Source organism: Schistocerca americana, chromosome 6, assembly GCF_021461395.2.
Source record: "Schistocerca americana isolate TAMUIC-IGC-003095 chromosome 6, iqSchAmer2.1, whole genome shotgun sequence".
NCBI lineage: Eukaryota > Metazoa > Arthropoda > Insecta > Orthoptera > Acrididae > Schistocerca > Schistocerca americana.
In genome coordinates, this window is record NC_060124.1 from 158,279,924 (window position 1) to 158,307,214 (window position 27,291).

A 27,291-nucleotide genomic window follows, 5' to 3' on the forward strand; every position below is an offset into this window, starting at 1 on the left:
AATCATTTATGGCATTAAAGGGCCTTTAAGGCTCAGAGCAGAAGATCAAAAGAACAAATCTCACTACAAAAGGAAAATAAACGAGATCACTATAAAGGATTATACGATAATACATACACAGGAAGCGCAATAAAAAAGAAGGGCAATCAGTGACAACAGAAGAGATATCTCCCACGTTGTCAGCTCCACTTGTTTAAGGCTTGTTAGTACTCGATCCTTCCATCACGTCCTGGGACTTCCCCCTGTGCGTTTTCCGGCAGGCGAAGAATGGAGGAAAGTTGCCATGTGGATAAAAATCAACACGATATTAAAGGTCTGTCATAACTAAAATATTAAAAAACATAAAGTACCTTGTGCAGATGGCCATGTCCACAGGTATACATCGCTCACAGATGCTTCTTCTGCGATACCAGGCACGAATTGAATAAACCGTCCGTACTAAAGAACATATGATTAGCGTTTATTATTCGTTGATACACTTCTTTCTTCACTCCATTTTCATTAGTCAGTAACGATCCCCGGTACTTGAATTCTTGATCTCGTCCAAAGATATGCCCATCAACAGCAGTGGAAAGAAGGAGAGCTTGACAGCATGATGCAACGAGATATTTTATTATCGTTTACGACATGCCTAGTTTTCTTCGCATTGTGGAGAAATCGGGAAGTATCAGTGCGTACTTGCATCAGGGTGTCACCAAGAATCACAACATTGTCAGCAAGTGCTACCATTATATCCGCTGCCACAATCTACACTTCTCCGATTTGACTAGTGTCACGGCTTACTTTATACAACGTCAAGTTGAATAATGTTTGTATGTAAATAAATGTGGCGTGGCTCAGAGTTTGATGCAAATATTTTCATCTGACACAATTCCAGTGGCGGCCTAGTCTGTTTAAACTAATGCTATCAACAGCAGTCGAATCCAAATTCATGGTGTGGTTTATCTTTCGTATCACACACAAATTTGAGTTACTTCACTCGCATACATCAAAATCTGGAACATGTATATCAATTTTCAACAACGTTCATGTAAAGTTTACTATAATATAACTAGTTACTGCAGAGTTTTTTTTCAAGTTTATCATACAACTTAGTTAAACTGTGGCATATGTTTAATACGTCAGCATAAGATTAGATGATATTTTTTGTGTTTATGTCGAAACTTTTCCGATGGGAAATGGAGTAATTTGTTAACTGTAGAATTAAAATGTTCCACTATAAACTAAATAGTAATAGAAATTATATATTTTCATTCCTTCCACCCGATTCAATAGATGTATGTTTTTATCGAAGGTAGAAAAAAAGTTGTAACTCTTTCAGATTTCACTGAAAGCTTTTACAAATTCACAAATTACATTAAATGAAAACGAATTACTTCTTCTTTTATTATTTACGATTGACGTAAGGTTCATAAATTCATTTCTGTTAGAAGCGAATGTCTACGTAGAAGTTTTTTTTAAAGAAAAAACATGTTATAATCACTAGATTTACGTTTATTTTTATTGATCCCACGAATAGTACAAGAAAAACTAACTGCTGTCCGAGGGGAAAGGGGCGTTGCCAAACGATATCGTGCTCAAGTGGGGAAATGCGTCCTTGGCTGCGCCACCTTATCCTGTAATACTACCAGGAGGCAACTTGTTTTCGCAAGTGACCGTTGCAATGAGTACTTCACACTTCGGGGAAACCATGGAACTATATCTTTAATCACGAGTGCATCAGATTCGTGCCGATATAAAAATCCTGTAATCTGATACCTTTTTCTCAGAAAAAAGGCCACCGTTCTTGTAATCAACTGTGAAGTTAACTGATTGGTCAGTTACTTAAAAGGAAACAGATATATTTTTCCATTATTGTTTTTCCAACGAGTATTTAGATGTCATTCTCTCTCATCACTGCCTTATTATCGCACACACACTGTCACGTGCTCGTGGGTCGCACACGCTGCAGCAGAATGCGCAGTTCGTTGCTTGCCTTCTCACTACTTCTGGTAAGCAGTATTTGGTGTTTTCGTCACGTGTCAATATTTTTAACACTTGGGCTAAAGTCTCTATCTTCTGAACGCTAAATGTGAATTTTCTGTTTCGATTCACACCAAACTGAGTACTTTTCTGACTAAAATTGTGTAGTGTAAAATCTATGTATTTAAATGTAAGTGAAAACGGTTCGATGAGCTTCACAGTTCTGTGAGTTGATGTATCCATTTTTCCACTGCGACACACGGCCGTTGCTACATTAAAGTTAAAAAAACGAATTTGTTAACAAATTTCACCAAAGTGGTGTGCCATGCACACGTAGATCATTTTGATACATTTTTTTCACAGTTCTGAGAAGTCTGAATATCTTGAGGAATGTTCTCATTGTAATTGTACACCTAGGCAAATGGTGATTTCTAATCAAAATGACACCCAGGAATAAAAGATTTTCTAAGACTTATAATTCGAACTGTTAAGAAAAGCTTGTTTTGTAAATAAAACCGCCTTTTCTTGCTGTAACTTAATTTATTTTTCCCCGACACGAATATTATTTGGTATTACGGGCCACATAACAAAATGTAAGTTTTTAATAAATACTAGTTTCTGTGATTCAAAAACAAATTAATCTGCTTGTATATCAAAAGTACGGGATAATAAAAAGCATTTTTCATCCTGTGTTCGATTGTACCTGACACAACGCGTTATACCTCTGGATTGAGGTATTCCGTACGACAGTTCCCGATGATTCTTCAAAAATTTTGATGGAAAACTTTACCTGGCAATTTCCTTTCTTTGTTAAGTCTGTGAGGCAGTTTCAAATTTTGCTGCCAATTCAAGCCAACCAGCGGCATTAGCCCGGAATATAAATCTCCGGTGTGTGCTACAAGCATTTCTTCGTAAATTTCTTCAAATGTTCATTTGGAAAATCCCATCTGAGGTGTCGCAGATGTCTGCATCACTACAACGATTGTAGTCTCCTTTGAAGTGTGCTTCTAGGAACATTAAAACGAGCTGCAGCAGTCCTTTCGGTCATTTCGGTTTCCAAAGCACCTGAAACCGCCTGCTTCATTGCACTCCCCGACCGCTTCCGTCGACCCCCACCAGTGAGATTCTGCTTCAACCCTGGCACTGTGCACTAAAAGCAAAACAAAAATATTAGTTATATGGTCCATACCACCCGACTTTGGCATGGCCCATACTATCCGACTGACACAGCGCATTAAAACTTAGCGGAACAGAAATCGGCTTCAGTGATCAGAATTTCATTTTTACGATGCTGTCTACATTAGGCTACTTAAATACAAAATATTAATATGATGATATTAGTGCTTACCTCTGAAAGCATAAACCGACACTGAAAATTAACCGTTTAGCAGCTTTGATACTCAAAAACAAGTGAAATTTAGCTGTGACACAAAATCAGCAGCACTCAAGCTGTAGCAAATGGCAGAATGATGTCTGCATTTCATTCAAAGCACTGCATGCTTCCACTGTTTTGCGGCAAACCCGAGGAACACCAAGTGGCCCATACTACACACTGGCCCACACTAACTACAGTTCTCCTGTTCCCAGTGTTCCGTTAAGATGAGCAGCTGGGCTTACCTAACGCTATTTACTCTAATTTATAAATGTCTGTTTCCTGTACTGAGGGTATGGTTCACTCACTAACTGATAACCCTATGTCATATGCTATCCAGTGATTTGATTCGAATTTTTATTTGGTCCTGTTAAATTATATTCTGTATAAAGATTGTACTAAAATGTAATCCCCAAATCCTCGAAAAATAAGTAATAAATATACCTATTCAGAAAAGCAGATAAAAATTCGCTTGACGCCTTCCTGAGAGACAATCGCCACTCATTCCAAATTAATAATATAAGTGTAGACCAGATGTGACTTAAATTCAACGAACTAGTATTGGCAGCAATTGAAAGATTTATACCAAATAAATTAACAAACGACGGAGCTGATCCTCCGTGGTACACAAAACGGGTTAGAACACTGTTGCAGAAACAACGAAACAAATATGCCAAATTTAAACAGACGCAAAATCCCCAAGATTGGCTATCTTTTACAGAAGTTCGAAATTTAGCGTGGACTTCAAGGCGAGTGGCTTATAACAGTTTCCACAACGAAACTTTGTCTCGAAACGTGGCAGAAAATCCAAAGAGATTCTGGTCGTATGTGAAGTATGTTAGCGGCAGCAATGAAGATACTATCGAAGACAGTGCTGCCAAAGCAGAGTTACTAAACACAGCCTTCCGAAATGCCTTCACAAAAGAAGAAGACGTAAATATTCCAGAACTCTAATCGAGAACAGCTACCAACATGAGTGACGTAGAAGTAAATATCCTCGAAGTAGTGAAGCAACTTAAGTCACTTAATAAATGCAAGTCTTCTGGTCCAGACTGTATACCAATTAGGTTCCTTTCGGAGTATGCTGATGTATTAGCTCCATACTTAACAATCATATACAACCGTTCGCTCGACGAAAGATACGTACCCAAAGACTGAAAAGTTGCACAGGTCACTTCAATGAGTAATCCACTAAATTACAGGCCCATATCGTTAACGTCGATATGCATCAGGATTTTAGAACATATGTTCTGTTAGAACATTATGAATTACCCCGAAGAAAATGGTCTATTGACACACAGTCAACTTGGGTTTAGAAAACATCTTTCCTGTGAAACACTACCATCTCTTTATTCACATGAAGTGTTGAATGCTATTGACAAGGGATTTCAGATCGATTCCGTATTTGTGGATTCCCGGAAGGCTTTTGACACTGTACCACACAAGCGGCTCGTAGTGAAATTGCGTGCTTATGGGACGTCGTCTCAGTTATGTGACTGGATTTGTGATTTCCTGTCAGAGAGGGCACAGTTCGTAGTAATTGACGGAAAGTCATCGAGTAAAACAGAAGTGATTTCTGGCGTTCCCCAAGGTAGTGTTAAAGGCCCCTTGCTGTTCCTTATCTATACAAACGATTTGGGAGACAATCTGAGCAGCTGTCTTCGGTTGTTTGCAGATGACGCTGTCGTTTATCGACTAATAAAGTCATTAGAAGATCAAAACAAACTACAAAACGATATAGAAAAAATATCTGAATGGTGCGAAAAGTGGTAGTTGATCCTAAATAACGAAAAATGTGGGGTCATCCACATGAGTGCTAAAAGGAACTCGTTAAACTTCGGTTACACGAAAAATCAGTCTAATCTAAAAGCCATAAATTCAACTAAATACCTAGCTATTACAATTACGAACAACTTAAATTGGAAGGAACACATAGAAAATGTTGTGGGGAAGGCTAACCAAAGACTGTGTTTTATTGGCAGGAAACTTAGAAAATGTAACAGACCTACTAAGGAGACTGCCTACACGGCGCTTGTCCGTCCTCTTTTAGAATACTGCTGCGCGGTGTGGGATCCTTACCAGATAGGACTGACGGAGTACACTGAAAAGTTCAAAGAAGGGCAGCACGTTTTGTACTATCGCGAAATATGGGAGAGAGTGTCTGAGAAACGATGCAGGATTTGGGCTGGAAATCATTAAAAGAAAGGCGTTTTTCGTTACGACGCAATCTTCTCACGAAATTCCAATCATCAGCTTTCTCCTCCGAATGCGAAAATATTTTATTTGACACCGACCTACAACGGGAGGAACCATCACCACGATAAAATAAGGGAAACCAGAGCTCGTACGGAAAGATACAGGTGTTCATTCTTTCCGCGCGCTATATGAGAGTGGAATAATAGAGAATTGTGAAGGTGGTTCGAAAAAACCCTCTGCCAGGTACTTAAATGTGATTTTCATAGTATCCATGTAGATGCAGATGTAGGAATGTAAGACAAGTCAATGAATATAATAATACATGGGCAAAAAGAGAAGAAAAACAAATAATACTGTAAATAATACAAATACAGAACAAATATAGTACTACATTCGATGTTTCGACAAAAACCACAGTATCAAGGCAATATACATACAAGATATACAATATTACATTCTTTACCATACAAATTACATCATTTGTAACGTAACACATCTTTTACAAAGCTTATAGCTCCAGAAATTCATTTAAATTGTATGCATTATGATTTATGAGAAATTGTTTCACTTTCCTCTTGAATACATAAGGGTTTTCAATGTCCTTTCTTATATTCAGTGGGAGTTTGTTGTAAATTCTTATTCCAGGATGGGTAACTCCTTTGTATTCTATATAGAAAGTTACTAGAGGCTTTGGTTCTGACTCGTGGCATGATTGTGAATATCACAGTTTGCAAAAGTTTTTCGCTGAATACTAATATCGTCAGTGAGTAGATGCACTGACTTGTGAGTGCCAATACCCCAAGTGCCTTGAACTGGTGCCTACAGCACGTCCGATTTGAAATATCACAGATCAACCTCAAAGCTCGTTTTTGTGTTTTGAAATTTTTTTCCTGTTTTGCAATATTTCTCCAGAATACTGTACCATACGACATTAGAGAGTGGAAATATGTAAAATAAGACAACATTATTATTTCCCTGTAAACACAGAGTGAAATAGCTCTAAGAGCAAAGCATGCTGAGCTTCCATTCATTCTTAATTTATTATCCATTTGTATTCCTAAAATTCTTATAAGTTTCATTTAGTTTCTGACCTTTGATGTCTATTTGAGGAGCTTTTAGGTTGTTATTTGCAGCCTGAAACTGCATTAAATTTATAATTGGGAGGTTTAATGATAGACAATTTGCTGCAAACCATTTCTTGACTTGTTGCGTTATTGTCTCAGTTGTAATCTGTGCTGAGGATTTCAAGCCCTCGGTCGAGACACCTGTATCATCAGCAGACATTAATATCTTTGCATATTTACTTATTGACGCTGGTAGGTCACAATGCACACTAAGGAGATCAGTGGTTCAAGGAATGAGCCTTGAGAAACACCGTTTTTAATAATTCAGCACTAATTTCATTGTTTCACCTATAATTTTCGGAGGCTATCACTGCTCTTGTCGCTCTGGTCTTTAGTCCAGAGACTGGTTTGCTGCAGCTCTCCATGCTACCCTATCCTGTGCAAGCTTCTTCATCTCAACACTGCTCTTAATATTCCTTCATTTCAGACGCAAGTACGTTCTCATGCTGTCAGCTAAGTACTCATGTTAGCGTTTTAAACTGAATAAGTACGCGGTGCATGAATTCAGCTCTCACATCTACTGATGATTTTTCGATGAAGGCTAGTTTGCTTGACACGTTTGGTTACAGGTTAAGTGTTTTTGGTTCGAAACCCTATCTATGGACTATGCCACGGTACCGACCAGTGAGGGGTAAAAACCGCAAAGTCGTATGGCAAATCTTTCATTACCGATCTACAGCAACTGCTGGTCTTCGACGTTAACTTCTTGCTACAACTTTTACTACGAGTAAACGAATATTTGATTGACATAATTAGTGTATTCTGTGTCCTGAATAATGTATCTGAACGACGTCCGTCTGGCGTCCCACATAGTGCGATACTTTGGGAGACTATGAATTCAGCCAGTAACACATCGTGTCCGAGGGTTCGTAAAAGTACACTACTGGCCATTAAAATTGCTGCACCACGAAGATGACGTGCTACAGACGCGAAATTTAACCGACAGGAAGAAGATGCTGTGATATGCAAATGATTAGCTTTTCAGAGCATTCACACAAGGTTGGCGCCGGTGGCGACACCTACAACGTGCTGCCACGAGGAAAGTTTCCAACCGATTTTTCATACACAAACAGCAGTTGACCGGCGTTGCCTGGTGAAACGTTGTTATGATGGCTCGTGTAAGGAGGAGAAATGCGTTTCCGACTTTGATAAAGGTCGGATTGTAGCCTATCGCGATTGCGGTTTATCGTATCACGACATTGCTGCTCGCGTTGGTCGAGATCCAATGACTGTTAGCAGAATATGGACTCAGTGGGTTCAGGAGGGTAATACGGAACGCCGTGCTGGATCCCAATGGCCTCGTATCACTAGCAGTCGAGATAAAAGGCATCTTATCCGCATGGCTGTATCGGATCGTGCAGCCACGTCTCGATCCCTGAGTCAACAGATGGGGACGTTTGAAAGACAACAACCATCTGCACGAACAGTTCGACGACGTTTGCAGCAGCATGGACTATCAGTTCGGAGACCAAGGCTGCGGTTACCCTTGACGCTGCATCACAGACAGGAGCGCCTGCGATGGTGTACTCAACGACGAACCTGGGTGCACGAATGGCAAAACGTCATTTTTTCGGATGAATCCAGGTTCTGTTTACAGCATCATGATGGTCGCATCCGTGTTTGGCGACATCGCGGTGAACGCACATTGGAAGCGTGTATTCGTCATCGCCATACTGGAGTATCACCCGGCGTGATGGTATGGGGTGCCATTAGTTACACGTCTCGGTCACCTCTTGTTCGCATTGACGGCACTTTGAACAGTGGACGTTACATTTCAGATGTGTTACGACCCGTGGCTCTACCCTTCATTCGATCCCTGTGAAACCCTACATTTCAGCAGGATAATGCACGACCGCATGTTGCAGGTCCTGTACGCGCCTTTCTGGATACAGAAAATGTTCGACTGCTGCCCTGGCCAGCACATTCTCCAAATCTCTCACCAACTGGAAACGTCTGGTGAATGGTGGCCGAGCAACTGGCTCGTCACAATACGCCAGTCCCTACTCCTGATGAACTGTGGTATCGTGTTGAAGCTGCATGGGCAGCTGTACCTGTACACGCCAGCTTTGTTTGACTCAATGCCCAGGCGTATCAAGGCCGTTATTACGGCCAGAGGTGGTTGTTCTGGGTACTGATTTCTCAGGATCAATGCACCGAAATTGTGTGAAAATGTAATCACATGTCAGTTCTAGTATAATATATTTGTCCAATGAATACCCGTTTATCATCTGCATTTCTTCTTGGTGTAGCAATTTTAATGGCCAGTAGCGTATTTCTGATCTACTCTGTGTAAATGGAGAACCAGACCTGCACAGACAAAATTCCGTAGGTTGCTGTGGGATAATTTTGATACAAGCGCCTTGTTACAGAGAAATAATCATGGTTTATTCGATTTATTACCACAATTAACTTTTTTTCCATAAAAATATCTTCGCAACACAGCAAAAGCTTGTAACACGCAATCTCCAAAACGTGCAACTCAAAACACAGTGTAGTGTGCAGGCGAAAAAGTAGCGTGCGTAGTCGTCTCTTCTGACACTCTTCCACTGCATTCGAAGAATCAACAGGTAAAGTGCATACCGACCAGCACTTTAGCAGTAATCCTATCCATAACACTGTATTGTGACTGTAAACATACGACTCAACACTGCAGGGAAAGCAAACCCGTGACGGAAAAGAGCACTACTGAACGCAATCCTGAGGGTACGGGGTGAAGTGGGCGTTACTGTTGTCGACAGCAAGTGGCGGGAGTGAAAGGAGCAAGAGTGTCTCAGACGAGACGCAGAGCGCGTGCCGTCGACATTTCTACTGCTGGGCAAATATTTTCAATGCCACACACATACAAAGGTAAATGAAGGTAAGAAATCAAACGGAATGCAAGTACTCTGTAACGAGCCACAGGTAAAAACGTGTCCCCTGTATCAAAACGCTCAGAAAATGAAAAATTAATAAAATTTTGTCCGTGGAACTGGGTGCTCTCCCTGTATGGTTAATACATGAAACAAGAAATTTAGCCGCGCGGGATTAACAGGCGCTTCAGGCTAGGGCGCTTCAGTCATGGACTGTGCGGCTGGTTCCGGCGGAGGTTCGAGTCCTCCCTCGGGCATGGGTGTGTGTGTTCGTCCTTAGGATAATTTAGGTAAAGTAGTGTGTAAGCTTAGGGACTGATGACCTTAGCAGTTAAGTCCCATAAGATTTCACACACATTTGAACATTTTTTTGAACAAGAAATTTACGCGAGACTAATTACTATGGTAGTCATATCGGTATCTATATCATGTGACAATTCAAACATTCAAAATGTCCCCTTCTTGCTACTACACATGCATGTTCCCTCACAACAATACTGTCTACATTTTATTAGTTTGACTAAAAGACGACTGACATAACAAGATGGAAAATACGAATTTCTTTCACCTAAAACGATTTACAAAAGTCTCGATTTTCGAGCGGGCGTTCAAACTGTCATCCACTCGAACACAAGTGCCGTGCTTTAACTGCCGCACTAACTCGTTGGGTCCTGATTGCAGATACAACAGGATCCAAACAGGAACAGCCAAAAGCTGCTCCAGTGAGTAAATACACATTACAACACATTTTGGTAGTGTCCAATGTGCCGTTGTTGGAATAGAGTGGACCTGTGTTCCACTGTTTACAGAAAATGAAAGGGGATTGGTTTGTAGGGCGTCAGCTACGCTTCAGACTATGTTCATTCTTTTCCACGTAGTCCAGTTTCTTAGTCATGGAATTCTATATCGCTATATGTCATGTTCGGGCCCTCGACGAGGATTATAACTCTTGTCAGATCTGATACACCGCTACTGCAGTTTGTTGTCTCTGAAGATTACAAAGACTCAAACTCTGTAAAAAAAGAGTACAGTCTTGTGGCCGTGTTGTTTGCGAGATCCTGACCGACTTCGCAAAGGGCGACAGTTGCCTTTTTTTAAATATATCTGATAGGTGTAGGTGTGTGTACTCTGGTGTCCTGACTGTGTTGGAAGGGGGAAGAGTGAAACCCGGTTCCGGCACATCGTCTACTCTTCTCGAACAGCCGCCGAGCTTAACGGCCCCACTTGACAAGCGAATCACCATCAACAGCTTCAAAAAAAAAAAAAAAAAAAAAAAAAAAAAATGGTTCAAATGGCTCTGAGCACTATGGGACTTACCATCTATGGTCATCAGTCCCCTAGAACTTAGAACTACCTTAACCTAACTAACCTAAGGACATCACACAACACCCAGTCATCACGAGGCAGAGAAAGTCCCTGACCCCGCCGGGAATCGAACCCGGGCGGGGGAAGCGAGAACGCTACCGCACGACCACGAGCTGCGGACTCAACAGCTTCATATGCTCTCAATTCATGAGACACTGCGGAGAGATTTGGTATTTAAACCAGGCTTTTGGCGCAAAGATTAGTGATCAAGTCTTTATACGTCACCGCATTGTTTTTCATTTGGTCATAAGGGTTTACGCCCGCCCTCCCGCCCTCCCCCCCCCCCCCCCCCCCCCCCCCCCTCCCTGCTAACGTGAGCTCTGTGAGAGTTTTGATGTTTACAACCTAGTATCGCATCGTCTTAGTTAATGTAAACAGATATTAATAGTACAGTAAGTACATAACATGATAAGTTTCTATGAATGTATCCTGACTGGACTCAAAAGACCCGTCTGTGTTGTACATCAATTTAGTATACAGGGTGGTCCATTGATCGTGACCGGGCCAAATATCTCACGAAATAAGCGTCAAACGAAAAAACTACAAAAAACGAAACTTGTCTAGCTTGAAGGGGGAAACCAGATTGCGCTATGGTTGGCCCGCTAGATGGCGCTGCCATGGGCCAAACGGATATCAACTGTGTTTTTTTCTGAATAGGAACCCCCATTTTTATTACATATTCGTGTATTATGTAAAGAAATATGAATGTTTTAGTTGGACTACTTTTTTCGCTTTGTGATAGATGGCGCTGTAATAATCACAAACATATGGCTCACAATTTTCGACGAACAGTTGGTAACAGGTAGGTTTTTTAAATTAAAATACAGACCGTAGGCACGTTTGAATATTTTATTTCGGTTATTCCAATGTGATACATGTACCTTTGTGAACTTACCATCTCTGAGAACGCATGCTGTTACAGCGTGATTACCTGTAAATACCACATTAATGCAATAAATGCTCAATATGATGTCCGTCAACCTCAATGCATTTGGCAATACGTGTGACGACATTCCTCTCGACAGCGACTAGTTTGCTTTCCGTAATTTTCGCACATGCATTGACAATGCGCTGACGCATGTTGACAGGCGTTGTCGGTGGATCACGATAGCAAATATCCTTCAACTTTTCCCACTGAAAGATGACCGGGGACGTCAGATCAGGTGAACGTGCGGGCCATGGTATGGTGCTTCGACGACCAATCCACCTGTTGTGAAATATGCTATTCCATACCGCTTCAACCACACGCGAGCTATGTGCCGGACATCCATCATGTTGGAAGTACATCGCCATTCTGTCATGCAGTGAAACATCTTGTAGTAACATCGGTATGGTGCTTCGACGACCAATCCACCTGTTGTGAAATATGCTATTCCATACCGCTTCAACCACACGCGAGCTATGTGCCGGACATCCATCATGTTGGAAGTACATCGCCATTCTGTCATGCAGTGAAACATCTTGTAGTAACATCGGTAGAAAATTACGAAGGAAATCAGCATACATTGCACCATTTAGATTGCCATCGAGAAAATGAGGGCCAATTATCCTTCCTCTCATAATGCCGCCAAGGTCGCTGATGTTCCACTTATCGCAGCCATCGCAGTTTTTCCGTTGCCCAATACTGCATATTACGCCGGTTTCCGTTACCGCTGTTGGTGAATGACGGTTCGTCGCTAAATAGAACGCGTGCAAAAAATCTGTCATCGTCAAGTAATTTCTCGTGTGCCCAGTGGCAGAACTGTACACGACGTTCAAAGTCGTCACCATGCAATTCCTGGTGCATAGAAATATGGTACGGGTGCAATCGATGTTGATGTAGCATTCTCAACATCGACGTTTTTCAGATTCCCGATTCTCGCGCAGTTTGTCTGCTACTGATGTGCGGATTAGCAGCGACAGCAGCTAAAACACCTACTTGGGCATCATCATTTGTTGCAGGTCGTGGTTGACGTTTCACATGTGGCTGAACGCTTCCTGTTTCCTTAAATAACATAACTATCCGGCGAACGGTCCGGTCACTTCGATGATGTTTGGGCATTTTGATCACTATAGCCATACATCAACACGATATCCACCTTTCCCGCAATTGGTAAACGGTCCATTTTAACACGGGTAATGTATCATGAAGCAAATACCGTCCGCACTGGCGGAATATTACGTGATACAACGTACTTATACGTTTGTGACTACTACAAAGCGAAAAAAGTGGTCCAACTAAAAAATTCATATTTCTTTACGTACTACAGGAATATGTAATAAAAATGGGGGTTCCTATTTAAAAAAAAAACGCAGTTGATATTCTTTTGACGTATGGCTGCGCCATCTAGCGGGCCAATCATAGCGCCATGTGGTTTCCCCCTTCAAGCTAGACGAGTTTCGTTCTTTTTAGATTTCGTGAGATATTTGGCCCGGTCACGATTAATGGGCTACCCTATCGTGGAACCTCATCTCCGACGGCGGGACTTTGGTTTGCGACGCTGTATATCTTCTTGCTGTAAGATGGAGCTACACAGACTTTACGTCGTTGATATTCTCTTCGAACGCTCTTTATGACAGAGAAGAAGTATGTAGCACCACAAAAAACCAAAGTCGATATTATAATTCAGAAGCTATAAATGTCGACAATTACTTCCGTATGTCAGAAAATTCACCATATCGTGCGCTACCGCCTATCGAAAACAGCAGCTCGATATATTTACTTGTTCTTGTTATACACTGCCATAAAAATAAAATGTAACACCCTTGAGGACTGTGTTTAGTGGCACCTGCGTCTAATAAGTGTGTACTGAGGCGCTGCAGTGTCAGTGAATTATCTGTCGCGATCATCGGCGATCGCATGACGCTCAGGAGGCCCGTCCGTACACACTCTGTTTTGACTCTCCAGGCAGTAACTGTGCTGCGTTTAGACGAGAACAGTGTTTGTTATCACTCATTCTAGGGGTTAACCACGCCCCACCAACGATTACGTACTGCTGCTGAACAACTTCGGCCATTTGAATGGTGTCGCATTATGGACCTGCCAGAAGCTGGATGGGTGTATCGACGGACCGGTGCACTTATTGGGCACAGTGTATCGGTGGCGAGCCGCTGTTTTAAGCAGTGGTCTGTGGAACACTCCCACTCCCATGCACCAGGTTGTGGACGTTCGCATTCTACACGCGCACGTCACGATCGACGCTTTATGCGAGCAGCGATGCCTGACCGAACATCATTCTGGGACAAAATCTGGGCACACACAGCGCCTTCTATGTCGCCAGGGACCACTGAGAACCATCTGCTTGCAGCATGTCTTAACATCATGTATGCCTCTGACCAGGCTACCACATACACCACGACATCACCAAGCATGGGTAATCTGGTAAGAATCGACTGGAGAATGGAATGAGCTTTGTTGTCTTCAGTGATGAGAGTAGGTTCTACCTTTATGTGAGCAGTGGACGCATTAGGACTATGATGAGGACTATGATGAGGACTATGGAGACTGAGATTATGCGCGACATACGCACTCTGAACCTCTTATGTGGTGAATACCTTTCTGGGGTGTGCTCCCCCTGTTTCACAACAACCAGTGCAGAGAACAGACGTCGGCAGCACACCTGATGTAGGAAGTGTATTTCCAGGAAGTGCTCTCTCTCTTTCTACACCATTCCTGAGCTCGGTGGTTGTTGTGGGGTAATGGCGGCACCACCCCAATTTTGATATCAAACTAATTAAAATGCTCAATTAATTACACTCACCCACACCCCTCACCTGCCCTGTTGGTAGGAATTTAGAATTTTGTCAGGAATTTCAAATATGGCGGGAGTTTCGTTGCCCCAAGGCTCTGCTGACGTTTCACCCCGCCCCCCACCTGGGAATTGACGGGAAATTCAAAATAACAGTGCCCTTTCTGGGACTCAAACCCACGTACTTCTGGGCAGAAAGCGCAAGTGCTCCTCCTTACACAGGGAAACTGTCTAGATGCGTGAGAGGAAGCTTAGGTTCGTGTACTTTAGGTTGGGTGGGAAACTGAAGTAAATATTGGTCCTAATTAGGTATTTAATCATAAAGATTGGGCCTTATTACACATCTAGATTCATAGCGCTACACAAGGAGCACCTAAAGTCGCAATACAGATCAGAAATTGACGACGTCATACAATTGGTGTTATCCTGCTGGGGGAAAAAATTCACAATACCACTCAAAACGATGGCAGACGAACTCAAATTCTATTTCGGAAGACCCCTTCACCTACAAGTTAGTGGGAAAAGGCTGGAATGGAAGCTACTATCTTTATTTCTGGTGGGAAATGTGTTCAACTGATGACATGTTGGTGTTGGACAGAGAGAAGTTTAATAAGTGTATTACCCATTGACATCAGCATTCGCTACAGACGACTCCCGCTGCACTAATCGACAATACTAATTGTCAATCGCCCAGCAGATCTGGTGCTCGAAATTCTGAAACGCTAATACATGCTACTACAACTAATGAAAATGCTTCACTATTCTAATTACGCATCACAGTTTTCGTGAAGAAACTTGCACGCGGAACAACGGGTCATAATGCAACACATGTACTGGGGATTGAGAAAATCATTGTAATAATACGACTATTGCAAAAATCGATCGCAAAAGATTGCAATGGGAGAGAGGGGTGGCAGTTGCACGTGTGTTCTTCCCGATGTGCGGTCACAAACTAAACACCTTAGTGCCAGTCTTATCTCCCCCTCTTACCACCTCTCATTCCCCGTCTCTTCACTGTATGTACGGATACAAGCCTGTTCTATCCTGTCGTTGATGGTCCATAAAGAGATCCATCGGGTGGCATTGATACACTGTCTCCAGATTGTAGCAATCAGTCACAGATGGACAAAAAGGACAGGAAGGTTCCTGCAATCCGTTAAATGTCTTTCTTGGAATGACGGGCCTCCCTGGAACAACAACCAAATTCTGGAGAACTCTCCAAATCGCTTTTTCAAACATCCGGTGGTTAGGAAATGGACAGCTGCTACCAGTTCTGCGTGCCACCGTGCAACCCGCTCTGCAAGTAGGCAGTGCCTTGGACCAGCCTCCACAGCGGAACACATGGCTGGGGACGGTCAATGTTATCCATGCCAACAAAAGTCACACATACGCAATAGGGCGCGACATCACCAGACCACAGAACAAAGCGAGATAAATGACGCTACCCCATTTGCGAGTTTTTTGGCTATAAGTGTAACTGTGACTGTCTATAAGACACACCCCCACACCCCCAGCACCCGCACCCGCATTCTAAGAGGGAAAACACTTTCGTGTAACAATTGTATTTAACGTCAATGCATCTCTTATAAGGGAGCTTCTGTTAAAATAGAACACACAGTCGCAACGATAATAAGTGTCCTGTTTTCACGAAAAGAGGCGCAGTCCATTTTCTTTTAGTTTTATGAGCAAAATCTGTACAGTTTGAGAGCATTACTCTTTTTCAAATTATTAACTGTCATGCATGAGGGTATTGAATTCTTTTTGATGATTGAATCATCGATACAGAATGGCATCTATACGGTCATTCTTTTACGTTTGACTGCAGGATACAGTTCGCATCTCTCTCTCTCTCTCTCTCTCTCTCTCTCCCCTCGCATCCCATTATTCTGTGACATCCAACGACGTGAAAAAAGAAAAAGAAAGAAAATCTACAGCACTGCTGCCGATTACAGATGGGAAAACTGCAGAGGTCGGAGCTCTACAGTGATACATCTGAGAGATGTATTAACTTACCTCACAGCTTTTATACATGTCCACTATTTTGCTGCAAAAACTACCGATCGCTGCAGTATGTACTGTTATTTCGAAACATTCATCAGAGTAAACAAAAAGCAAGAATTTAAGCTCCGAAGAAAAAAATGGTTCAAATGGCTCTGAGCACTATGGGACTTAACATCTGAGGTCATCAGTCCCCTAGAACTTAGAACTACTTAAACCTAACTAACCTAAGGACATCACACACATCCATGCCCAAGGCAGAATTCGAACCTGCGACCGTAGCGGTCGCGCGGTTCCAGACTGAAGCGCCTAGAACCGCTCGGCCACATCGACCGGCAAGCTCCGCAGAAATAAAACATCTATGTTAAGTGAGTTTGATGGACTAAAATACACAGATTGAGAGTATCACTGGCATTCAAATCAGTATCCATAAATAAACTTTCATGCATATGTGTATTACAAACGTTTCAGACACATGAAATGACATTACAGAATACAGCCTTTCACGCAATTTGGTCTCATGTCGGGAAAAACACTATCATTTTACATTCAACAACAACAAGCTATGATTCAAGAGGATGTTGTTGTTTTGTACAGTATTACAGGTCTCGTTTTACCAGTGAGATGCTGTATTGCACTGGCGCTTATGAAATGTGAAAAGCAAATCGTGAGAGCATGCCTTGTAATAGAAAGGGGTTTGAATATTGTATGGGTAGATATGGAAGTCTTCAATAACAATTTGTGACAGTGTCTTCCGGTTGATTCTCACCTGTTGCGTAGCTCGTCTGATCGATTTCCTGTAACTGGTTTGAAACACAGGGTGTGTCTTCTTGATGCTTTCAGGCGTTTTCACCGTTTTTTGGCGACCGACATTGCCAACACTGTCATCGCGAACACTACCCATTCTCTCAAACTAGCGAACCACATTCTTGATTGTTAACACACTTGGACCGGTTGTCTTCAGCTTGGAGTCGGTCGCAAACGTTCTTGGAGCCGCAGTTGGGCTGTTATTCCTCGCACAGTAGGCCTTCACGGGCGCTATACGCTTAGGCATGCTGTACAGTGACGTTTCCACGTGCAACTGACTGACAAAAACAAGGCGCATGCACATGCGCATACTAATTCCCATCATGCTCAGCAGCCAACTGTGCAGCTTTGAACACCCTAACGCAAACCGTTCAGAAGCTATGACGATTTTATTTCATAGAATTCAATAATTGTCACCCTGTTCTTAGTAACCAATGAAAAAAATTGCGCTGAATAATTCAGACATTATTGGAAGGATAGGATACGTTAGTAACAGAGGAGAAATCACAAAGGAAGTCCCACCGAATTCAGCGTTGGGTCCAACTCTTATTTCTTACACATGACGTCTTTACCAAGAGCCGTCAGACACATTTTCCCTGGTATTTCGACAGATATTTGCAATTTCGTGTTTGCTATGTGTAGCTGGAGTCATCCCAAACAAATACTGCTCATCACTCCTTTCAGCTGACTCCCAGTGTTTCCCATTCCAAACAAAATGATCTACAAGCGGAAATTTACGTTCCCATTCGATAGAACGGTCCAGAATTAGCCTAGTATGATAGCAGTGTTGGCGGTAAGTATTAACAGTGACAGTAAAACACGAATAATCACCAAGACTCTAGCAGCGACTGAGCAGCGCTGCTACTGCATGGTGATAGCTGTCGGCGAGGGCCAGGGCAGTGCCGTAGCCGCTGGACTACTTGTTATTCTCCGTGTTTTACTGTCACTGCCAAAGAATATCGACAACACGACTATCGTAGTGGGCTACTTTGGGGCCGCTCTATCTAATGGACAAGAGAAATTTCGCTTTAAAAAGATTTTGTTTGTAATGCGAAACATTGGAAGTCGCCTTAAAGAGTGATGAGCAATATTTGTTTGGGATTACTCCAGCTATGCATAGTAAAAACGAAATTACAAATATCTGTCGAAACACCAGAGAAAAAGGGGCTGAATGAACTTCCTCTGAACGTTCAACAAGAAGAATTGGTACTTTCGGTTAGTGATACTAGTGTCATAAATCCCATTAGAGAGAAAGCAGGAAAAGAGATGTTTTTCAAAGAATTATTAAGAGATCCTCTCACAACGGGCTCTTCTTTAATTTTGAGAAAGCATAGCACATTCAGTTCTGTCCAAAAAATGGTGTAATAACAACTATTGATGTAGCACTTGAACAGGACACAGTAAGTAGGGTAGAATGCTCCAAATTTTTGGATATATGTATTGATGAAAACTTGAACTGGAACAAGCATATTAGTAAGTTTCTCCAACATTTAAGTTCAGCTACTTTTGCTCTTCGTATAATCACCAAACTTTGAAACAAACTTATCAACCTCCTGACATATTTTGCATATTTCCACTCAATAATGTTGTACAGAATAATTTTCTGGGGTAACTCATCGCTTAGAAATAAAATATTGATAACACAACAGCCAAGTATACTATGTGGTGTTCACCGACGGACATCTATGTAGGTACCACTTCAAGGAGCTAGGTATTTTAACTGCGCCGACGCAATACACAAATTCGCTAATGAAATTCGTCACTGATAATTCATCAAAATTTGAGAAAAACAGTGGTATATGTAGTTACAATACTAGAGGGAAAAATTACTTTTATTACTCATTGTTAAAGCTGTCAGTGGCTCAAGGAGGAGTTCAATATGCAGCAACAAAAAGTTTTGATCATTTTCCCAACATAAAATGTCTGACAGGTAGCGAAGTAAGTTTTAAATCTAATTTAAAACGTTTCTCCTGGACAACTCCTTGTGTTCCATTGATATTTTTCTACTTAAAAACTGGTAGCCAGTAAAAAAATGTGTAGTTGCGTGGGGAGGACTAAAAATAATAATGTGTTCATTAATATTAACATAAATCAAGTATTTATATGATGTAAACTGACTCGTGCCACGTTATTTCGATAAAAGCATCATTCAAATGATCCATGGAACATGTAACTAACTAACTAACCCCGAGTGCTGGTTTACCCTTAGGAGGGAGATGGCATAAGCTGATGTGCATAGGGATACTGAAACAGAACACGGCAATTTTCGGGGAAGCCGGCCGATGTGGCCGTGCGGTACTAGGCGCTACAGTCTGGAACCGCGCGACCGCTACGGTCGCAGGTTCGAATCCTGCCTCGGGCATGGATGTGTGTGATGTCCTTAGGTTAGTTAGGTTTAATTAGCTCTAAGTTCTAGGCGACTGATGACCGCAGAAGTTAAGTCGCATAGTGCTCAGAGCCATTTGAACCAATTTTCGGGGAAAAATTCTATTTTATCAAAACCTGCGGTAACTTCTCTTCTTGGTTATAAACTGTTAGAATACATTCCTCCTCAAGAAATAGTGCCCAGATAAGAATGAACCCTGCTTGAATGTAGGAACTACAGTATGAACTTAAATGCATCAAGAAATAATGAATTCTTCAAGAAAAATAAAACTCTGCTTACTATTACGGCTACCTACAGTTATTCAAACAGAATTAGCTCGATGTTTTAAATCAACCACAAATGTGAGGACTGGGTACTTGTTTATTTAGTGAGTATCGTGACGAATACAGGGACGTGATGAGTGGGTGTTGTGTGATGTCCTTAGGTTAGTTAGGTTTAAGTAGTTCTAAGTTCTAGGGGACTGATGACCGTAGATGTTAAGTACCATAGTGCTCAGAGCCATTTGAACCATTTGAATACAGGGATTAGCGGCCACAAGGGAGTTGTTGCTAGGCTGAATACCGAACTCCTACAACCATCAAAAAGAAACGCAAAGCTGATAAAAATGCTCTTAACCCCGTTTTAAGAGACAGTCTGCACTCATTCCGATCTGATCATGTAAGCGTAGAAAAGTTGTGGAATGATTTCAGAGAGACAGTATCGACAGCAAGTGAGAGATACATACCACATAAATGAATAAGTTATTTTACTGACTCCCCATGGTACACAAAACGGGTCAGATCGCTGTTGCAGAAGCAGCGAAAAAAGCATGCCAAATTTAAAAGAGCGTAAAATCCCCAAGACTGGCTAAGTTTGCAGAAGTTCGAAATATGGCTCATTCTTCAATGCGAGACGCTTCCAGTAATTTCCACAACGAAACTCTGTCTCGAAATCTGGCAGGAAACCCAAAGAGATTCTGGTCATACATCAAGCACACCAGTGGCAAGACGCAGTCAGTACCTTCACTGCGCGATAACAACGGTGAAGTCACTGATGACAGTGCCACTAAAGCAGAGTTATTAAACACGATTTTCTGAAACTCCTTCAGCAAGAAAGACGAAGTAAATATTCCTGAATTCCAATCAAGAACAACTGCCAAGATGAGAAACAGAGAAATACATATCCTCGGCGTCGCAAAGCAGCTCAGATCACTTAATAAAAGCAAGACTTCCTGCCCAGATTGTATATCAGTCAGGTTCCTCTCAGGGTATGCTGATACAATAACTCCATATTTAGCAATTATATGCAACCGCTCGCTCACAGAAAGATCCGTACCTAAAGACTGGAAAATTGCTGAAGTCACACCAATACCCAAAAGGGGAAGTAGGAGTAATCCGCTGAATTACAGCCCCATGTCACTAACGTCGATTTGCAGTAGGGTTTTGGAACATATACTGTATTTGAACATTATGAAGTACCTCGAAGAAAACGATTTATTGACACGTAATCAGCACGGATTCAGAAAATATCATTCTTGCGAAACACAGGTAGCCCTCAATACTCATAAAGTAATGAGTGCTATTGACAGGGGATGTCAAATTGATTCCATATTTTTAGATTTCCAAAAGGCTTTCGACACCGTTCCTCACAAGCGTCTTCTAACTAAACTGCGTGCCTATGGAATATCGCCTCAGTTGTGCGACTGGATTCGTTGATTTCCTGTCAGAAAGGTCACAGTTCGTAGTAATAGACGGAAAGCCATCGAGTAAAACAGAAATAATATCCGGCGTTCCCCAAGGAAGTGTTATAGGCCCTCTATTGTTCCTGATCTATATTAACGACATAGGAGACAATCTCAGTAGCCGTCGTAGATTGTTTGCAGATGATGCTGTCATTTACCGTCTTTTAAAGTCATCAGATGACCAAACCGAATTGCAAAATGTTTTAGATAAGATGCCTGTATGGTGCGAAAAGTGGCAGTTGACCGTGAATAAAGAAAAGTGTGAAGTTATTCACATGAATACTAAAGGAAATCCGCTAAATTTAGATTACACGATAAGTCACCCAAATCTGAAGACTGCAGATTCAACTAAATACTTAGGGATTACAACTACAAATACCATAAATTGGAACGATCACATAGATAATGTTGTGGGTAGAGCAAACGAAAGACTGCTATTCACTGGCAGAACACCTAGAAGCTGCAACAGGTCTACTAAAGAGACTGCTTACACCACGCTTGTCCACCCTATTCTGGAGTATTGCTGTACAGTGTGGGATACGCATGAGATGGGACTGACGGATGACATCGAAAAAGTACAAAGAAGGGAAGCTCGTTTTGTATTATCGCGAAGTAGGGGAGATAGTGACACAGACATGATACATGAACTGGAGTGGCTATCATTAAAACAAAGGCGTTTTTCGTTGCGACGGGATCTTCTCATGAAATTTCAATCACCAATTTTCTCCTCCGATTGCGAAAACATTCTGTTGGCACCCACATACGTAGGGAGAAATGATCATCACGATAAAATAAGAGAAATCAGGACTCGCACAGAAAAATTTAAGTGCTCGCGCCGTTCACAGTGGAACGGTAGAGACAGCTTGAAGGTGGTTCATTGAACCATCTGCCAGGCACTTTATTGTTAATAGCAGAGTAATCACGTAGATGTATCTGAACAGGTGGAATCAATTTCCGCAGGATTTTACTTTGGTCTTATCAAACTGACCCATTCCCGTCTGCCCATCTCCAGTTTTTCCCCCTTTCTGATCATGGCAACACACTGTCTCATTGCCATCACTTCCGATGATTTTTCAAGAGTGTTGGCGGGTATGGTACTTCACCAAAACAAAGTGATATATACGGTATTCAAGACGGTCAGGAGGCCCCTGAGATTGTCAGGGATTCGGTCTAGGCCTTGTTCGAAGTTTCTTATTGGCATCTTTTTGACGTTCTCTAAAATTCGTGGATACTCATTACTGACACCCCTCACTGTCGTCCAAGCAGGAGGCTGAGGGTGAAAGCTCTTCGCCACGGAGAGGTTCTTCAGCCTCTGGACTATCATTAAGGAGGGGCTAAACTGTCATCACGTCTGGCATATCTATTGTGTGACACGCCCTCATCAGAATCCATACAAGAAAGTTCAGATCGACATATTTTTTCCTTCTTCGACTTGCCAGCCTTAGCCATGTCGCCCTCCTTGATTGTACTTGCCCTTTTCCTCTCGTTGGCCCTTTCAGCACGATTCAATCTTCGATGCAACTGTGTGTTAGAACAGCAGTAAACCTTATTTTTCGGCCGTGATTGGACTGATTGCGTGGCCGGCCTGTGGGAAAGGGCGAGTTTCTTCCGGGGTGATGTATACTTATTTTTTTAAAGTTGTTTTTTAATGAACTTTAATGAAGGCGTTACTTGGTATAGGTATGAAGCACGCTGTCATAGGTATACCAGCTTATTCCATACTTAATTCTGCGCACTAGCCACACGGCGGTATCAAAACCGAATTGGATACCACATAATCCCTAATCTCAGAAAAAAAACATTATCATACATGAATGCAACGACAGTTTAGCGCTCTTTCGAAAATCGGCAGCAGTAGCGCCTTAGTTCGATCTACGGGTTCACCAGGACAAAAACGAATAACGACTAAAAATTTACTGACCAGTCAGAAGAACGATTAAACAGGGCTGCTTTCTTTTTGACACTTCCCACCAAACGGAAGTTACGGCGGACGCTATACCTTTACATACAGTCTGCGCTAGCGCAATGACAGCGCTCTAACTCCGCAGTGGCAGGAAGCAGAAGCTGTGTGCTAACAAGGGAACCTCCCCATCGCACCCCCCTCAGATTTAGTTATAAGCTGGCACAGTGGGTAGGCCTTGAAAAACTGAACCCAGATCAATCGAGAAAACAGAAAGAAGTTGTGTGGAACTATGAAAAAATAAGCAAAACATAAACTGAGTAGTTCATGGGCAACATAAGCAACATCAAGGATGCTGTGAGCACAGGAGCGCCGTGGTCCCGTGGTTAGCGTGAGCAGCTGCGGAGCGAGAGGTCCTTGGTTCAAGTCTTCACAAGAGCGCAAAGTTTACTTACTTTATTTTTGCAAAGTTATGATTTGTCCGTTCGTTCATTGACATCTCTGTTCGCTGTAATAAGTTCAGTGTCTGTGTTTTGCGACCGCACCGCAAAACCGTGCGATTAGTAGACGAAAGTACGTGCCTCTCCAATGGGAACCGAAAACATTTGATCCAGGAAAACACGTCTGATATATTCTATACGACACTGGTGATGGGATGTGCGTCACATGACAGGAATATGTTGTCGACCCACCTAACTTCCACACTTGGCGAATGGGTAAAAAGATTCTTCTACCTTGCCCGATTTAGGTATTCTTGTGGATGTGATAATCACTCCCAAAAAAGTGATGAAAACATAAGAGTGTGTCACATAAACTGCAACAAATGAATGCAACAGTTTCACAGTCGCACAGTTTTCTCTGTGCTCTGTCAATACATATGTTTTTAACGCTTTCAATTTTTTCCCTGTGTAGACCGTCAAATCCTGCATATGTCCAAGCAAATCTGAAAATGTCCGGGAATTTTGGAGATCGAAGTTGATTATGTGTGAGTGCCTGAACTCTGATAATTGTCTGAAAATAAAAATTTATACTTTTCACTCGATGGAAGACTTGAACCAAGGACCGCTCGTTCCGCAGCTGCTCACGCTAACCGCGGGACCACGGCGCTCGTGGGCTCACAGCATCCTTGATGTGGCCTATGCTGCCCATGGAGTACTCAGTTTATATATTTTGCTTATTTTTTCATGGTTCCACACAACGTCTTCCTGTTTTCTCAATTGATCTGTGTTCAGTTTTTCAAGGCCTATTCACTGTGCCAACTTATAACTAAATCTGAGGGGGGTGCGATGGGGAGGTTCCCTTGTAAGTAATGCCAACTAACCCCTGTCTACACTACTAAAGAGTAACTTGCAAGTATTCCACTGCGAAATCGCTTCTATATCCAAAACTTCAAATGCAAACAACTTTGTTTTTATGCAGTACAACAAATAATTACCACTTGGATTCGAAGCAATGCCTATCATGAGCAGTGCGAGTCATTCTTTGTCACATCACATAAAGTATAAGCGATGGGAAAAACGGATATGTACTATGACAAAAAAATAACCTCTGTGTGTGACGTATACATCCTCAAGGGTTTATAATGGGGTAATAAATCACTCTGCACGCGTAATTCCCACTTCCTTGTCGGTTCCAAGAAAATACAGCCTCCAACTCTGATGCATTTGTTGCATAACTATCAAGAATTTTGATTCTGTCCTGAGGAGTTTGTTTTGAACTCCCCCGTTATCTCTCAAGAGCAAAACGTAGATTGCACTAATCTTGATGAAACCTCTCGATTTGCTTTCCCTGGAGTGCTCTCTTGAGCAAATGCGATAACTGGTATTTCCTAATCACTGAATACGTGTATGATCGAGAACGTATTTCTCATAAACAAAAGCTTGCTTGCGCAACGCGAGATTGTAATAAACGAAGGCAAAATATCTTAAGCCTTTAGAATGCGTAACTGACAAATTGTCAGGTGAAAAACAATTGCTTCAAGGACGTCGAGAGTCACGATACCGTTGGGATGATGCCGTGGATTATTGGACGGGCAGTGGCGCTCAAACCCGCGACCTAGGTCGAGAACTCGACAGGTAAAAGTAATGAAGGGCCTAATCAAGAGACCAAATAACAATAACTGCCGATACTTCCAGCAATTTTTGAATTTAGGACATTCCAGACACAAATCACCATAGGCAAAAGCTGTGAGGCACTTGGTTAAGTGCCAAAATAGTAGCAAATAACAAAATCCGCAAAAAATGGCAACCACTGGTAATTGAACCCAGGACATCCTAAGCGCAATTTCTCAATGTAAGTGACATATCCTAATCGCAGAATATGTGTTCGACTGAAAATGTTATGTTGCTATCATAAATTAAAAAGAGGCTTGAAATACATGGGAGTGTACTTACTAACCCTGTCTACCCTACAACTCAAAAGCAATGCGCCAGATGCAAAAATGTTTAGCAGGCATCGAATATCGCGAATGTCACCTAACACATCGGATGGGGTCTTGGATTACTAGGTTGACAAGGTCAGCATGCTTTACTCCAGTTTATTGCCTGCAAATTTTTCACGCCATCAAACAGTTGTCAGCCTCCGTTAAGAACAGTGAAGTAGCAATATCGATGCGCCTGTCGCAAAACATCACCAAGTCATATTGTTTTGTTCAAAAATGTTCAAATGTGTGTGAAATCTTATGGGACTTAACTGCTAAGATCATCAGTCCCTAAGCTTACACACTAATTAACCTAAATTATCCTAAGGACAAACACACACACACACACACCCATGCCAGAGGGAGGACTCGAACCTCCGCCGGGACCAGCCGCACAGTACATGACTGCAGCGCCCTGGACCGCTTGGCTAATTCCGCGCGGCTCATATTGTTTTGAAAGTGAGGCTCCTTGAACAGTAACGATTTCCACATGGCTGATAGACTGCCGCAAGAGGAAACTGTGGGCTGTTTTGTTGACGATGGAAGCGGATAAGCAGCCTCTGGTGGTATGCTCTGTTGAAGTGTCTACGTATACGTCTGACAGATGAAGAAAATTACAATAAAAAACATCCGGGAAGAGATTTTTCTTTCACTCATGCATGGGAATGAACACTTTTGGGACAAGAAAACTTCATACTCTGGATAATAACACTAGTCAACAGCCATTTTGTATCTGGGATGTGATACATCAGCTAGTATGTATTTTGGTGTGTAGAATCCACACGTACCTTTCAAAATGTTCTAGCACGTATCATTTTTGAGTTTTTAAAGGTTTTTTATCTTTCGTATTCAGTATTTCGCTTTTTGCTGTTCTGATTTGATGTTTAATTGTTTCTTTTTGATTTGCAGAGGAGAGCTAGAAGATATACAAATCGTCAATAAATGGTTGATGTGGTAAACCAATGGTGTGAAAGAGATCCTCAGTGAGTGTTTCCTGCGAAAGATAGTGCAAACTTTTTGTGTTTAAAACTTCCACTAAGAGAAATGGCAACTAGCAAATCTCGCTGCTGTCTAAACGACCCCAACAACTTTTGTTATGTGTGTAGCAAATTCACTCCAAAAGTAATCCAATGGTGTGAAAGAGATCATCAGTGAGTGTTTACTGCGAAAGATAGTGCAAACTTTTTGTGTTTAAAACTTGCACTAAGAGAAATGGAAACTAGTAAATCTCGCTTATGTCTAAACCACCCCAACAACTTTTGTTATGTGTGTAGCAAATTCACTCCAATCACTGATTTGGTTAAGAAGGCATATAAATATTATTTTGATTGTCCTGTTGGTGATCAAGATAAAAATTTTGCACCTCATATTGCCTGCATAACCTGTACTACAACCTTAGCCGAGTGGTTGAAAGGAAAACGTCGAGCCATGCCAAAAAAATGGTTCAAATGGCTCTGAGCACTAT

The 27,291-nt window shown here is 41.9% G+C and overlaps 1 protein-coding gene across 1 annotated transcript in view; it reads left to right on the top strand.

Moving 5' to 3' along the window:
- The first annotated feature begins 1,888 nt into the window (after positions 1-1,888).
- The window catches only part of LOC124619855, a 136,113-nt gene continuing 110,710 nt past the window's right edge, over positions 1,889-27,291 (top strand). The window contains exon 1 of the mRNA XM_047146467.1: positions 1,889-1,991. Coding sequence (XP_047002423.1) covers positions 1,956-1,991 — 36 coding nt within the window. The 5' untranslated portion in view covers positions 1,889-1,955. The remainder of the gene's footprint in view (positions 1,992-27,291) is intronic.